At 50.6% G+C, this 12612-nt stretch overlaps 3 protein-coding genes across 6 annotated transcripts; 2 read left to right on the top strand and 1 right to left on the bottom strand.

The window, feature by feature from the left end:
* The first annotated feature begins 65 nt into the window (after positions 1-65).
* kcnk12l (potassium channel, subfamily K, member 12 like) lies at positions 66-5289 on the top strand. Of its 3 annotated transcripts, XR_005898565.1 has the most exons (4): positions 66-686; positions 869-1304; positions 1393-3772; positions 3943-5289. XR_005898565.1 is itself a non-coding variant. In XM_029173874.2 (3 exons), the coding sequence occupies exons 1-3, from the start codon at positions 564-566 to the stop codon at positions 2421-2423; spliced, it is 1590 nt and encodes a 529-aa protein (XP_029029707.1). In that variant the 5' UTR covers positions 66-563; the 3' UTR covers positions 2424-5289. The 3 variants fall into 3 exon arrangements, 2 of the variants coding, with proteins under 2 accessions (XP_029029707.1, XP_029029708.1); XM_029173874.2 differs by having other exon boundaries at positions 1393-5289; XM_029173875.2 differs by having other exon boundaries at positions 66-1304; positions 1393-5289.
* On the bottom strand, positions 3078-7631 carry ppm1nb (protein phosphatase, Mg2+/Mn2+ dependent, 1Nb (putative)). Of its 2 annotated transcripts, XM_029173880.3 has the most exons (6): positions 6285-7622; positions 5636-6207; positions 4431-4548; positions 4239-4353; positions 4101-4164; positions 3078-4009 (listed from the first exon to the last, which is right to left on the bottom strand). In XM_029173880.3, exons 1-6 carry the CDS (start codon positions 6688-6690, stop codon positions 3992-3994), a joined length of 1293 nt encoding a protein of 430 aa, XP_029029713.1. In that variant the 5' UTR covers positions 6691-7622; the 3' UTR covers positions 3078-3991. The 2 variants fall into 2 exon arrangements, with proteins under 2 accessions (XP_029029713.1, XP_055370664.1); XM_055514689.1 differs by lacking the exon at positions 3078-4009 and having other exon boundaries at positions 4040-4164; positions 6285-7631.
* Positions 7632-7907: 276 nt separating this feature from the next.
* rtn2b (reticulon 2b) lies at positions 7908-12468 on the top strand. Its single transcript, XM_029173887.3, has 7 exons — positions 7908-8124; positions 8980-9184; positions 9275-9413; positions 9625-9694; positions 9943-9989; positions 10204-10262; positions 10333-12468. The coding sequence occupies exons 1-7, from the start codon at positions 8112-8114 to the stop codon at positions 10430-10432; spliced, it is 633 nt and encodes a 210-aa protein (XP_029029720.1). The 5' UTR covers positions 7908-8111; the 3' UTR covers positions 10433-12468.
* The last annotated feature ends 144 nt before the right edge of the window (positions 12469-12612 follow it).

Here is a 12612-nt window from a genome sequence, read left to right as displayed (position 1 = left end):
CTGACTGATGACATGAAGGCAGATGTGCCCTCTGTCTTCCACACCTGTCCACTCCTGCTCTCCAGCCATCAGACGGCAGGAGGCTCGGGGAACTCCTGCCCTTTCCTCCGGCACCAGACAAGATTAAAGGGATGAACAGACAGAAACTGAGAGTCAACACATCCTCCCACACAGGCTGCATCAACAAAAAAAGCTCTGTCAGACGAGACGGAGGCGGCACAATGCAGCCATAGTCTGCTCCTGTGGCTGCTGAGCAAACACCACGACTGTGACTGAGTGTTTGTAGCCACAGGCAAATCTCCGATTTCTAGTCATGACAGTCTCATAGGTTTTCAGTTGATGTATAGTTTAATTAGAAATTTGAGATTCTCTGATTTGAGCTTGACGCGTCCAGCACTGGCTGATTAAAGGACGAACGCTTTGACTTGTGAAACTCTCTGAGGAGCGGTTCATCTGGAGCGCGATGAAGGATAGTACTTTAAAAGTGAAGTGATGGCTGCACCAATCACCGCTGGAGGACGGGAGGGGCTGGGCGAGGGAGTGATGATGTCAGGGTTTGACAGATGAAACATCAGACAGCCACTCAGTTTGAAAAAAAAAAAAAAAGGAAAACTCAAGATGCGTCCTCTCGCCGGTCATTGTTCAGCACATTTATTCAGCAGAGCCGTCAGAACAGCAGCATCCAGGTACAATGTGCTTTTATTCCTGTTAAATATATTAGATTTTATCTAAAGTGCTTCCAACTTTATTGTACTAATTATTATTAAGTTGATTGAGTCTGTTTTATATTATCAATGAAAACCAACTGCAATTACAGTTCTGCAACAACTACACAATATTAATATATGTCATTTTCATTCTGTTACAGGCGATCCTCTTAGTCCCAATAATCCCAGCAGCCCTCTGGGATGTTTGCTGGTCCCGTGCTGGTTTAGCGCCGGCAGAGGCGCTCATGGCTCAGAGGCGAGCGGCCGCGGGCGGCTGCTGCTGCCGCCCGCGGGCGCCCGTGAACGAGGACAACGCCCGCTTCTGCCTGCTGGCGGCGCTCATCCTGCTCTACCTGCTGTGCGGCGCCGCCATCTTCTCGGCCCTGGAGCACCCGTTCGAGCTGCGCGCCCGCCGCCTCTGGAAGCAGCAGCTGGACGACTTCACCCAGAGGCACAGGGTGAACCTGGGCGCCCTGCAGACGCTGCTGAGGCAGTACGAGGAGGCGAACGGGGCCGGGATCCGGGTGGACACGCTGAGGCCCCGCTGGGACTTCGCTGGAGCCTTCTATTTCGTGGGAACAGTGGTCTCCACCATTGGTATGTTTGTATTTATTCAGTTTTTCACATGTCAGTGTCTTAAAGCGTTTGTCCCGCGACCTTTGACCCTCGCGTTTTCCATTTCCAGGCTTTGGCATGACCACGCCAGCGACCATAGCCGGAAAGATCTTCCTCATCTTCTACGGCCTGATCGGCTGCGCCGCCACCATCCTCTTCTTCAACCTCTTCCTGGAGCGCATCATCACCATGCTGGCGTACGTGATGCGCTGGTGCCACAAGCGCCGGCTGAGGTGCGCCGGCGTCCGGGCGGAGGCGAGCGGGGAGGAGCGGCCGGGCGAGGAGGACAGCCTGGAGGGCTGGAAGCCATCGGTCTACTACGTGATGCTGATCCTGGGAATGGCCTCCATTGTAATCGCGTGCAGTGCCTCCACTCTGTACAGCTCCATGGAGAACTGGAGCTACGTGGACTCCCTCTATTTCTGCTTCGTAGCCTTCAGCACCATTGGCTTCGGGGACCTGGTGAGCAGCCAGCGACAGCAGTACGACTCCCAGGAGGCCTACCGGCTTGGGAACTGCCTCTTCATCCTCATGGGAGTTTGTTGCATCTACTCGCTTTTCAACGTCATCTCTATTATCATCAAGCAGACGCTTAACTGGATTCTCGGCAGGCTGGCGTGCTCCGGGAAGCACCGCCTTGGCTCTTGCTCCACGAGAGGCTGCTGGAGGCTCCGCTGCCCGTGCGTCCCAAGCAAAGGCCGCCGCGGCGGGCGCGTGCCCGCGCACCTCCGCCGCAAGCGCCCGAAGCGCAACGCCGTGCAGCCGGCGGCGTCGCGCGGCTCCGCGGGCGCGCACCGCTACACGGACGGCTCGGTGGAGAGCGTGTGCGACAGCGAGACGGACGCGGGCGCGGCGGGGGCGGCGGCGGCGGCGGCGGCCGACGGCGCGCGCGCGGGCCGCCGCGTGTCGGAGGAGATGATCTCCGTCAACGAGTTCATGGTGTCCAACAAGGTGTCGCTGGCGCTGCTGCAGAAGCAGCTGAGCGAGACGGCGCACCAGGGCCCGCGGCAGAGCTACGGCCACCAGAACGGCTTCTCCGGCGGCGTCGGGGCCCTGGGCGTCATGAACAACCGCCTGCAGGAGACCAGCGTGGATAGATAGCGGCACGGAGGCTTTCCAGTTCAACAAAAGTAGAATAATTAATAATGATTTTAGTAGATGCCTGTGCAGCTTGGGTTCTGGACAGCGATTAATTGCAAACATGTGAGAGTAGAGAGACGGCAAAAAGACGGCTAGACTATAAAGGACCGTGAAGAGGAGGCTGATGTCCTGAAGTGATTGGCTCGCGCACAAGCAATCAGATGGAAGAAACGGTGAAGGGCCTCTCGAAGCGGACCGCTGATTTAAGAGGGAGAGATGCGCGAGTGGACGCTGATCATTAGCGAACGCGCAGGCCCTGAACGCAACATCTGCCGTCCCCGCAGCCTCTCCAGCGCAGGAGAGGCATTCATTTGTTGTCGTGCTCACAAGTTGCTCGTCCCGTTGCACCAACGCCCGTCCCTGGAACGTCATGAAAGAGCTCCGAGCGCAGCTAATCAAACGCGGCGCGTGGAGGGCGTCCTCGTGTCGGTAAGTGCTGCGCAGAGGGGAGCGGGGTCACGTCACATCAGCTGGAGGAGATCCTCTACTATGCAAGTAAGCCCACTTTAATTACACGGCGTCCTGCATCAGCTTTGGATCAGTGCGAGATCTTCTAGAGGATCATCGTGAACATCATCAGTGTTCGTGTAGTAAATGGATGAAGAAATACTGCAATTTAGTGCCAGTCAAATATTCTTTATTTGGGTTCAAAACAATCATGTGATGCCTATACACTGAAAATGGAGGATGAATAAGGCAGCACAGACTAATGGAAAAAATACATTTCACATTGTGCTGGAGAAAGTATTTAGAATTATTGTATGAATAAACAGAAGAACTAGAAACAAGAAATAAAACCTATTCTGAAAGGTCAGCTAGGGTGTATGTTGTATTTGATCACGTATGTGGTGTTAGATCAGGGCTTGCCACAACATGCTGTATGATAACAACACATGAAATTAGCTTTAGGTAAGTGGTTCTTAGTTTACATGCTTGAAAGGAAACTTCTCTAGAGTCTAGATGATCTGTGAAATGTATTTTTTCATATTGCATGTTGACATTTAATTAGAACTGTATTAAACAATGTTGTCTGTGTGTGTGTGTGCGTCATTTCAACTATGAGGGAAAAAAGCTGTTATCGCGGGAACTAAACAACAGAACTGACATGTCTCATAATGCAAACTATAATTCTTCAGATTATGATTATTTTACAGGTATACCCGTCTTATCTTACATTCCTTGACTCACCCAATGGTCAGTTTCACAGTTGGCTGTTGCTGAGTTCTACAGGCTGTCGCTTGGAATTATCTTCTGCGCTTCCCGTTGGCTGGATATGAGGCAGAGATTTGTTGCTGGGTCAGAGTCTCTGAGTGAGCTTACAAAATGTCTTTGTCGTGTAGAAATATAAATATACTGTCTCAGACTTTATTGTTAGTTGTATTTTTGCATTGTACTTATTGTGACCAGTTGCTGCTTGCGATTTACACAAGCAAACGAACATCATGTCATTTCCCTTTTTTCTTGGATTGCACATATGAAGAGAACTGCTGCACCGCTGGATCCGCTGGAGACGACGTCCTGCTGGCGTCTCAGGCGTCTCCCAGGCCCTGGACACGTAATGGAGGAGATGATGGTCAATCTACTGTGCGCAGTGAAGGAAACCTCCTCCTATGGCTGGACTGAGTCTGCTGTACTTACATTTGGTACCGTGGGCTTGCGCGTCTCTCTTTGCTGGTAGTAAGCAGATATGATGCAGTTCCTCCTGTAACACACATGTCATAGAGTTATCCTCTGCACACTGTAAATCTGCACACGTACCCCTCTCGCGGCACTCACTTGCTTTGTATGCCTCCCCCTGGTGGCAGACCAGGGATGGCGCTGGATGCGAGGACGGTGAGGACTGACAGCAGGTCCGGCTCCTCCCCTCTGGCGCACAGCTCATCATAAATCTCTGTCAGAACACAAAGTCAATAATAACAACAATAATGATAATAACTAGGCTTCTTTGGTCGACATCATGTGCGGCACCTGCTACTTTGGATTCCAGCAGGTCCTCCAGCTCGGCCTCCTGGTGCAGGGCGTCCGCGGACAGCTGGGGGGCTCCGGGGAAGCACAGCAGGATGATGCTGATGTTGTCCAGGCTGCCCTGTGGAGCGCGAGCCGGGGTCAGTGCGATGACGGCCCGGCGTACGAACCGCCGGCGCGCAGCCACGCGCGTGCGCGCTTTTAGAATCAGATCGTTTGCGCCTCAAGGTCAGGCAGACGCGGTGGAGCTGGAAACGCGTGAATAGGTTGCGCGAAAGAGGCGGTGACGTTTTGAGGTCATTGTGCAAATAGACGCCGGAACCCTGTTACATAATGGAGTGACATGATGGATGTGATGGCCAGAGTGCAGCTCTCACAGTTACATCCTGATGTGACCCTCGCTGTCTTCATACATCAGCCTAATTGTAATGAATGCATAATATAAATACAATTAATGAGAGTGAAGGGAATAATTATTACCTCAGTCATTTGAAATTCATCCCAATGTATTAGGATCAATTCTGTGCTGTTGAACCTTTCACCATCTACACTCAGAGCGAGAGTGGCTGCAATCAGGCCTTCAAAGGAACCTGCAATAATCCCATGTAAGCGGTTCTGACACCTCTGAGGTCTATTTTAAGGTGGTCTGTCACACTATTGTACCAACAGCAGCCACACTGTAAGTGAGACACAACCAGCGCTGGCGTGACTCACTGTTCCTTTCTGCCCTGATTATACATTGGCTGTTCCTTTTTAGATCTCTGCATCCAAACGAGCACAAACATCTGCTAAGCGGCTGTTATTAATATGTTTGTATGGGACCAATGATTCAGTAATGAATAAAAACGACTTTTAATTTAAATATGAATGAAATCCCTTCCAGTTTTTCGTTTTCCGTGACTCTTATGTCATGACGTCATCAGTTGCCTCCTGTGTGTTCGCACGTCATTAGTCCATCAAGACTCGAGGTTTGAATGTGTGCACACACATAACGAGGCGATGACCCACTAAGGAACCTCACGTTGCAGTATCTTACAGCAGCAGAGAATATTGATTGTGAATGATTACATGAGCACAATTTAGTCAACGAGAAGCTGCCAGTCATGACTGCAGGATGGAGCACAGCCTCCAAATTAGAGAAAAGCATCCCATCGTAGTTTCAAGGATCATATTTTTACATTTAAAGCTCACTTAAATGAGGTTCTGACCTTATAGAGGCAGAGGTCGATGACCTGGCAGCACACGTCCCTCAGGTCCGTGCACACGCGCAGCCGGTTGTGGATGAAGGCGCACAGGTCCTCGTTGCCGATGGCGTCCCACACGCCGTCGCACGCCAGCACCAGGAACTCGTCGGCCGCCGAGCGCTCCACGGCGCTCACCTCCGGCTCCGGGGACACCATCTGCTGGCTGGGGCTCCTGTCCCCCGCCGCCTTGTAGCTGAAGTCCCCGAGGGCCCGCGACACGGCCAGCGAGCCGTTGATGCGCTGGACGCACACGGAGCCGCCGGCGCTCTCCACGCGCTCCCTCTCCAGCGGGTGGTACGGCTTGTGGTCCTCGGTGGAGAAGCAGACGCGGCCCGAGCGGCACAGCACGGCCCGGGAGTCGCCGCAGTTGGCGAAGTAGATGCGGCGGGGCGAGACGAGGGCGGCCACCGCCGTGGTGCCGCCGCGCTCCCAGCCCTCCCGCTGCGCCGCCGCCAGCAGGTGCCTGTCCGTCTGCAGGAAGCCCGTGACGAGGCCCGCTTTGACCTTCCCCGGGTCGTCCTCGGGCCCGACTCCACCTGTGGGGCCGTAACATAACAACGCCATTACATCGGCGCAATAATAGCAAGAAGAAGAACAAGCCGCGGCCTCCCACCTGTGGACAGGATGTGACCCAGGAGCTGCTGCGAGCAGTACTGGGCCACGGCGCTGCCCGCGTGCCCGTCGAACACGGCGAAGAAGCTCCAGTCGGCCAGCGGGCCGCCCAGCTGGGGCACGCAGTTGTGGAAGTCCTCCATGTTGGCCCGCCAGCCCTGCATGCTGCCCAGGGCGTAGGTGACGCCCCAGCGGCCGCAGCCGTCCTCCGTGGCCTTGTCCAGGACGGGCCGGTCCAGGTACGGGCTGGGCACGGCCTCCTCCCTGTCGCCGTCCCCCGGCGTCTCCCCTTCGGCCGCTCCCCCGCGGCCCCCTCTGAAGAAGGAGCTGACCCGCTTCTCGGTCTCCTTCACCAGCTGCCGCACGAACGCCGGCATCTCCACGCTGCCCTTCCTCGCCGTCCTCATGGCTGCCGCGGCCCAGACGGCGCGCGGGGGCCCGCGGGGGTCCCGCTCCGGCGCTTCGGGCCGGGGTGGAGGGCTGAGCCGGGCCTGGTGCTGGGCCTGTGCAGCGTCCGCGTCGCCTCCAGGGCTCAGAGCGCCGACGGACGCCGGTGCCGCCCGCTCATCTCCATCCTCCTCCTCTCTGAGGCCTCACTGATCAGCGCTCGCCGCTCCGCTCATCCTCCCCTTGGCTTCTGGCGTCGGTCTCCCCCCGTGCGCTGCTGTGATTTCAGCTTCTCCCTCGCTTTTTCGTAGCTCTTCCGTCTTCAGGCAGCTCTCCCCTCGCTGTGTTATTTTCCTGCCTGGGCTGCGATTGGCCGGCTATTTGTGTGCACCAATCGCTGCCCGGCTGCATCCCCGCTGTCTCTGTCACTGTCCTCCCGTGTGAAGCTCCGTCCCTCCCACATCTTTGTTAATCTCAGCCTTTGATCGGCCGGGATTATAGGCTCCCGCTGCTGTGGATCACAGCACTGGCCACCATTTAGCACAAAGTCTGAGGGCTTGAAGACGACACAGGAAAGAGGAGTTTCTTCCCTTTAAACACATACTGACAGATGATGTAATCCCTGTTTCAAACGCAGCTCCACGAATTTTGAATGAATTTGTCGTGTTTCACCAACAACAATATTCAATATCAGGTTAGGTGAACAAATTTCAGCAAGTCTATTTATTCTCAGCAAGCAAAATTATGATGGGTTTTGCAGGATTACGCATGTCAGAGCAACATGGCTTACAGGCACCGAGCCTCCGCTTCAATCTGTGATGTAAGCCAGGATGACATCGCTCCTCTTTATAATTCCCCACACGCAGCGATGACTGGACTGTTTAGGTTTAATCACTCACGGTGATGATGTTGAATATTCTGCTTCCGCCACATCTGACATTGTGGAAGCTCAGAGTGTCCAGGCAGCGTTTGCTTTTCATTTAAGGGGGGGGGGGGCAAACAATAATAAACATTTGTTATGATGATGTTACATTATGATGTAACGTTGTTCCGTTCCATATTAATATGGATTATTGTTGCACACCGATGTAACACGTTCTTCTCAATAAAAGTGAACGTTTTGTCTGATTGAGTCATTAATTGGTCCTGATGGGGGTTGCTTCTAATTTTAAAGCTAACGCGGCTGCATGCGGAGGCCTCTGTTTGCACCAACTGGCTGAGGAGCCGCGCCGGCCTCTGAGGGCTGGGGGACGTGAACATACTGACGTCTCAGGTTCCCAATTTGAGTGTGTGTGTGTGAATCCAAACAGGGGTTATCCAATACAGGATAAAATTAGGCCGGCCGGGCCTTATACTGCTGACGGCGCTGGGGTGGCCAGAAAAAGCCCAGAGCGCAAGCCAACGGTGGAAGTAGCAGGAAGAGAGAAGGATCCCAGCTGAAATGGCCACCAAACGTAAGGAAACAAACATTGAGTGACATTAGGCTTTAAGTGGAGGGACTCAGAGCAGACAGGGAGCGAGGCAGAGGCCGTCCGCGAGGCGGGTGCGATCGCACACAGGATGGTGACTCACATTCTGGGACCCGCGTGTCTCTGGTGAGGTGTACAGACAGACAGATGGGCTCAGCTGGACCAGAATCTACTGCAGATTGATCCTTAAAGGTCCGAGTTACGAGATGAAATAGTCCCTCATTAAATCTGGGCCGCTTGATTTTGCTCGTGGAGAGAGTGCATGAGCGTCTTCGTCTCCTTTTGTGAACATTTACAGTTGAAGAGAGTGTTTGTCTGATGTTTTGGCCCGACGTAAGGTGATTTATATTTAATTATTCATTTACTATTAATTCACAAATATTCAAAGTGTAAGTTTTCTTTAAGGCACCTGGAAAACCTGGAAAATTACAACATTACCTGATTCATATTTTTGAATACATATTCAAATTCATTTAAAGTGAAACCAAACTTCTTTTAATACAGTTCAGCAGTGTGAGTCACCGTCGCAGTAACTCCTTCCTCTGTGGCTGACCCCAGTTCAACGTGTGCCTGTGTCGGGCAGTAAACGAACTAAAAGTATCTGCTTTTCAGTAAAACCAGATTCGACCTTGATTCTGTTCACACCCAATTAATTGCATTGTCAATCAGAAGGCAACTGCAGACTGTGGTTTTGTGGACATCACCCCCTGCTGTGTCTTGACTGTTTGCCTCTGCTTCGCTCCAGTCTGGGCTGCACTTCCAGTGTAACCTGGATACTTTAGCGCGTGTAATGTCGATCAACCAGCTCTCCGTTGATGGAACCGCTGGTTTGTCCTGCAGTTGTTGATCTGGTGTACTGGCGGAACATGCCGTGGACCGGAGCGGTGTTCACGGGGCTGGTGATCGGCCTGGCCAGCCTCTTCCAGCTCAGTGCCATCACGGTGCTGTCCCACGTCTGCCTGGGAGTCATGAGCGTCACCTTCCCTCTGTGCCTCTACTACAAACTCCTGGAGCTCCTGCGCTGGAACCCCGGGCATCCCTTCCAGTGAGTCCGTCCATTTAAACGCTCCTCCTCCTCCTTAGGGATCAGAGTTGGCAGAGATTTCTAACCCGATGCTCACACTCCCGCCCCCAGGTCGTTTCTGGACTACGACAGCTCCCTGACGGACAAGGAGACGGTGGTGCTGGTGGAGGAGGTGGTGCTACTGGTGGCGTTCGCTGTCACAGAGCTCAAACGCCTCATTTTCATTGAAAGCATCATCGACTCTATCAAGGTGCGATCACATTGATCAAATTATGACCCGACTGTAATGTGAGTCGAGTTAATGGCAGCTAAAAGCCACACACACACACACACACACACACACACACACACACACACACACACACACACACACACACACACACACACACACACACACACACACACACACACACACACACACACTCCTCCATCAGCTCTCGTCTCTTCTCTCCCTCTCCTAGTTCGTGGTGCTGCTGTACCTGCTCACCTACGTGGGCGTCTTAATCAACGGCCTGACGCTGGTGATCGCTGGTGAGCACATTTCTACCTTTAGCCCAGTTACCGGTTCCGACTGGTTCCTGCCTGTTCCTGTGCCTCCATCTGTCCTACGGCACCTGCTGAGAAGCTCTTCACACGGAGGGATTGTGTGTGAATGTGGTGTGACGTCCAAAACCCAAAGTAGTTCGCTATAATGTTACACCACATGGCAGAATCAGTTATAAATGGTGCAAATGGTAATATTAATTTATTTGATTTCATCCTCTGTCTCTGCTTTCCAGCTGTGATCGCCGTCTTCTCTCTTCCTCTCTTTTACAAAAAGCAGCAGGTGAGTCAACGTCTGCTAAAGCAACTTCCCATTATTTTATTCCTGATTCAAATTAACATCAGCAACTTGATTATAGGAATAGATTACAGATTATAGGAATTTGTGTAAACATGTGATCATGTAAATTCTATCATAACCTGTGAGACCAATAATGGAATTTGTGGTAAAGACTCAAACGTGGAGGTGCATCTAATCTGTGTGAATGTGACGGCAGGTGCGGATACGGAGGACCGTCCGAGCATTCAGAGCTTTCATGAAGACGATCAACAACCTGTAAGTCTCGTCCATGACGCCTCCCTGCGTTTCAGTCCCACTGTCACGCCACGTGCCCGTTCCTCCGCAGGTGCCTGGGTCTCTACGAGTCCGTCAGCCCGTCCCATGCGCCCAAAGCCGCCCCCGCAGCTGCACCGGCCCTCAAACAGAAAGCTGCCAAGTCAAAGTAGCTCCTCGGCCGCGCGTTGGGAGCAACGGTGGGATCTGGAAAATGTTGGAATGACGCGCGCGCTCCGCGGGGCCGCCGGTGGAGCTCGTCTCCATTTCTGCACGATGTTTGTTTGTGGGAGCGAGATTTTAATCTGTGCTGACAGCCGAGACAAAGCTGTCGTTCAAGCCGAGGACGGGAGGAATGTTATTTACAGGCATGATTTCTGTTTAACATACGCAGTTCGCACAATCATCGACTCCACACCGGACCCCGTTTGTCTGCTCTTTCATAACGGCTCTATTTTTTACATAACTCGGGAGCACGGCGTTCCCGCAGAATTATTCACGACAAAGCGACGGAGCGTTATTGGCGCTTCCATTATCTGGCGTAATTTATTTTTGGTTGAATTGAATCAGAACGATGATGTGTGATTAACGTTAAATGTGCCTCAGCAGAAGCACTTTCAAGAGATTTACATGAGGAATAGTGGGAGCACCGTCCTCATCAGAGTAATTGCACATAATTAGGTACAAACAGTGAATTCACGGTGGAGGATGTGAGTAAGAACATGCAATGATGTTGAGACTCACCCTAGAACTAAAACATCTAGAACATCTGCTTCTGGATCTGCTTTTGCATAAAGTTAATTAAGTCATCCTGATTCCTTATGCTTTGAATTTAGAATGTGTATTTGTTTAAGGTTTATGGAGCATTAAAAGAAAACTCTACTAATACTTTAGTTACATTCACATTTGGTTTGAGACTTATGTCTTAATGATTTACTAATTAACTCTCTATCTATACAAGAAACTAACACCTTCACCCTTCAGTTACATAATTGTGTGAACTGCTCAGGCAGAATTCATTTAACTCAAACTCATCCTCACGTTACTTAACATCAGACCCAGAGTGGAGGCTGTAGACGTCCTTTTTGTGTGGCTGTGTCTCACTTCCATAAACAAACTGACAAATTCAACGTCACCACCTGCCGCTGACAGCTTGAGAAAAGTGCTGGAGGGACGGTTTGACATGCTGCCACATCAAGACCCGTTGACTTAAAATTAGCTTTCTGATAGTTCTCCTAGTCCACAATGCAAAAGTTCAATATTCCCAATGACACATTTCCACCACAGCTCCAACATTTTCCAAATCAATTTCTTAACTGGATGCATTTTTTAATGACGCCCAGCACAGACACAGCCGCTGTGACTCGACATGAGGAGCAGCATCAGTTCCATCCTGTCACTGAGGATAAGACCAAAGAATGGATGAGAAATTTAAATGACGCTAATAATCATCCATTTCTTTAACGGACGTAAAAAAATGAAACACTAGCGAGTTCAAATTTCAGGTCTAGTTTTTCTTTATTTTGACGAATGAATAGCTTTAGCTGCTAAATCTGAGCCAGTAAACTGTCAGAGTTTGTGCCGTTCACTGCAGCTGTTTCACTAGTGAGAAACTCTAGTGGTTGGTGTTTCAGAACTTACTAATACTAAAATGTCTTAATGAACTCAACTAAGTTACGTTTACTAGGTTTAAGCAGCTCTCAGGTCCATGACACCATGTGCAAAGAGAGCATCAATAGGTTCAGAAAATAAAATTAAAAGGCTGCGTTTTTAGATCTGCTAAAAACTAATACAAACTATTTTAGTAAGAGTAAAAAGGCTACTAGATTTTTTTAAAACAGCTCGAACATTTAAAAAAAACATTGCAGAGGTCAACAGAAAAAACCCTATTAGTTTATAACCACATATCCTGAAAAATAATACCTGAAATTTGAGTGAACCGACTTTTGATGATGCACCGACGCAACAGATCAATCACTTTGGCACCAGGTCACAATGAAAGCATCAGTGCATCATCAGTTTTGCAGCCCACATTTGGTGATTAATATGTAACCAGCATCTTTTTTTTCTACGACTTCATGTGCAAAACTAAAACTTTTAAATCTGGGCATGACCTCCTCTCTGTTCAAAGTTTACTTATTTCTTGGTATAATTGTATTGTTATTTACTACTGTTTTGTTGCTGCCCAATAAAAAAAGTTATGACGTAAGTTTAAGTCCTCCCTCATTTGATTTTGCCTGAGTTCAATTTATTAACAATGGTCTAATTGTAGACATTTAGATATTTGACAGTAAAGGTTCACACGTTATTAATTTAGTGTTGATGGTGTTGTACTTTTAGAACAGAGTACAAA

Source organism: Betta splendens, chromosome 14 (assembly GCF_900634795.4).
Source record: "Betta splendens chromosome 14, fBetSpl5.4, whole genome shotgun sequence".
Taxonomy (NCBI): domain Eukaryota; kingdom Metazoa; phylum Chordata; class Actinopteri; order Anabantiformes; family Osphronemidae; genus Betta; species Betta splendens.
This window is presented reverse-complemented; position numbering and strand designations above follow the sequence as displayed.

What these genes read in the sequence shown, in the direction of transcription:
- kcnk12l (XM_029173874.2), top strand. Translation starts at nt 564, where the DNA reads ATGAAACATCAGACAGCCACTCAGTTTGAAAAAAAAAAAAAAAGGAAA. An exon ending in GTCAGAACAGCAGCATCCAG is followed by an intron (nt 687 to 868) that starts GTACAATGTGCT and finishes ATTCTGTTACAG; the next exon opens with GCGATCCTCTTAGTCCCAAT. An exon ending in AACAGTGGTCTCCACCATTG is followed by an intron (nt 1,305 to 1,392) that starts GTATGTTTGTAT and finishes TTCCATTTCCAG; the next exon opens with GCTTTGGCATGACCACGCCA.
- ppm1nb (XM_055514689.1), bottom strand. Translation starts at nt 6,690, where the DNA reads ATGAGGACGGCGAGGAAGGGCAGCGTGGAGATGCCGGCGTTCGTGCGG. An exon ending in GGGTCACATCCTGTCCACAG is followed by an intron (nt 6,208 to 6,284) that starts GTGGGAGGCCGC and finishes ACGGCCCCACAG; the next exon opens with GTGGAGTCGGGCCCGAGGAC. An exon ending in GGGGGAGGCATACAAAGCAA is followed by an intron (nt 4,165 to 4,238) that starts GTGAGTGCCGCG and finishes TGTGTGTTACAG; the next exon opens with GAGGAACTGCATCATATCTG.
- rtn2b (XM_029173887.3), top strand. An exon ending in CCTGACGCTGGTGATCGCTG is followed by an intron (nt 9,695 to 9,942) that starts GTGAGCACATTT and finishes TCTGCTTTCCAG; the next exon opens with CTGTGATCGCCGTCTTCTCT. An exon ending in TCTTTTACAAAAAGCAGCAG is followed by an intron (nt 9,990 to 10,203) that starts GTGAGTCAACGT and finishes ATGTGACGGCAG; the next exon opens with GTGCGGATACGGAGGACCGT.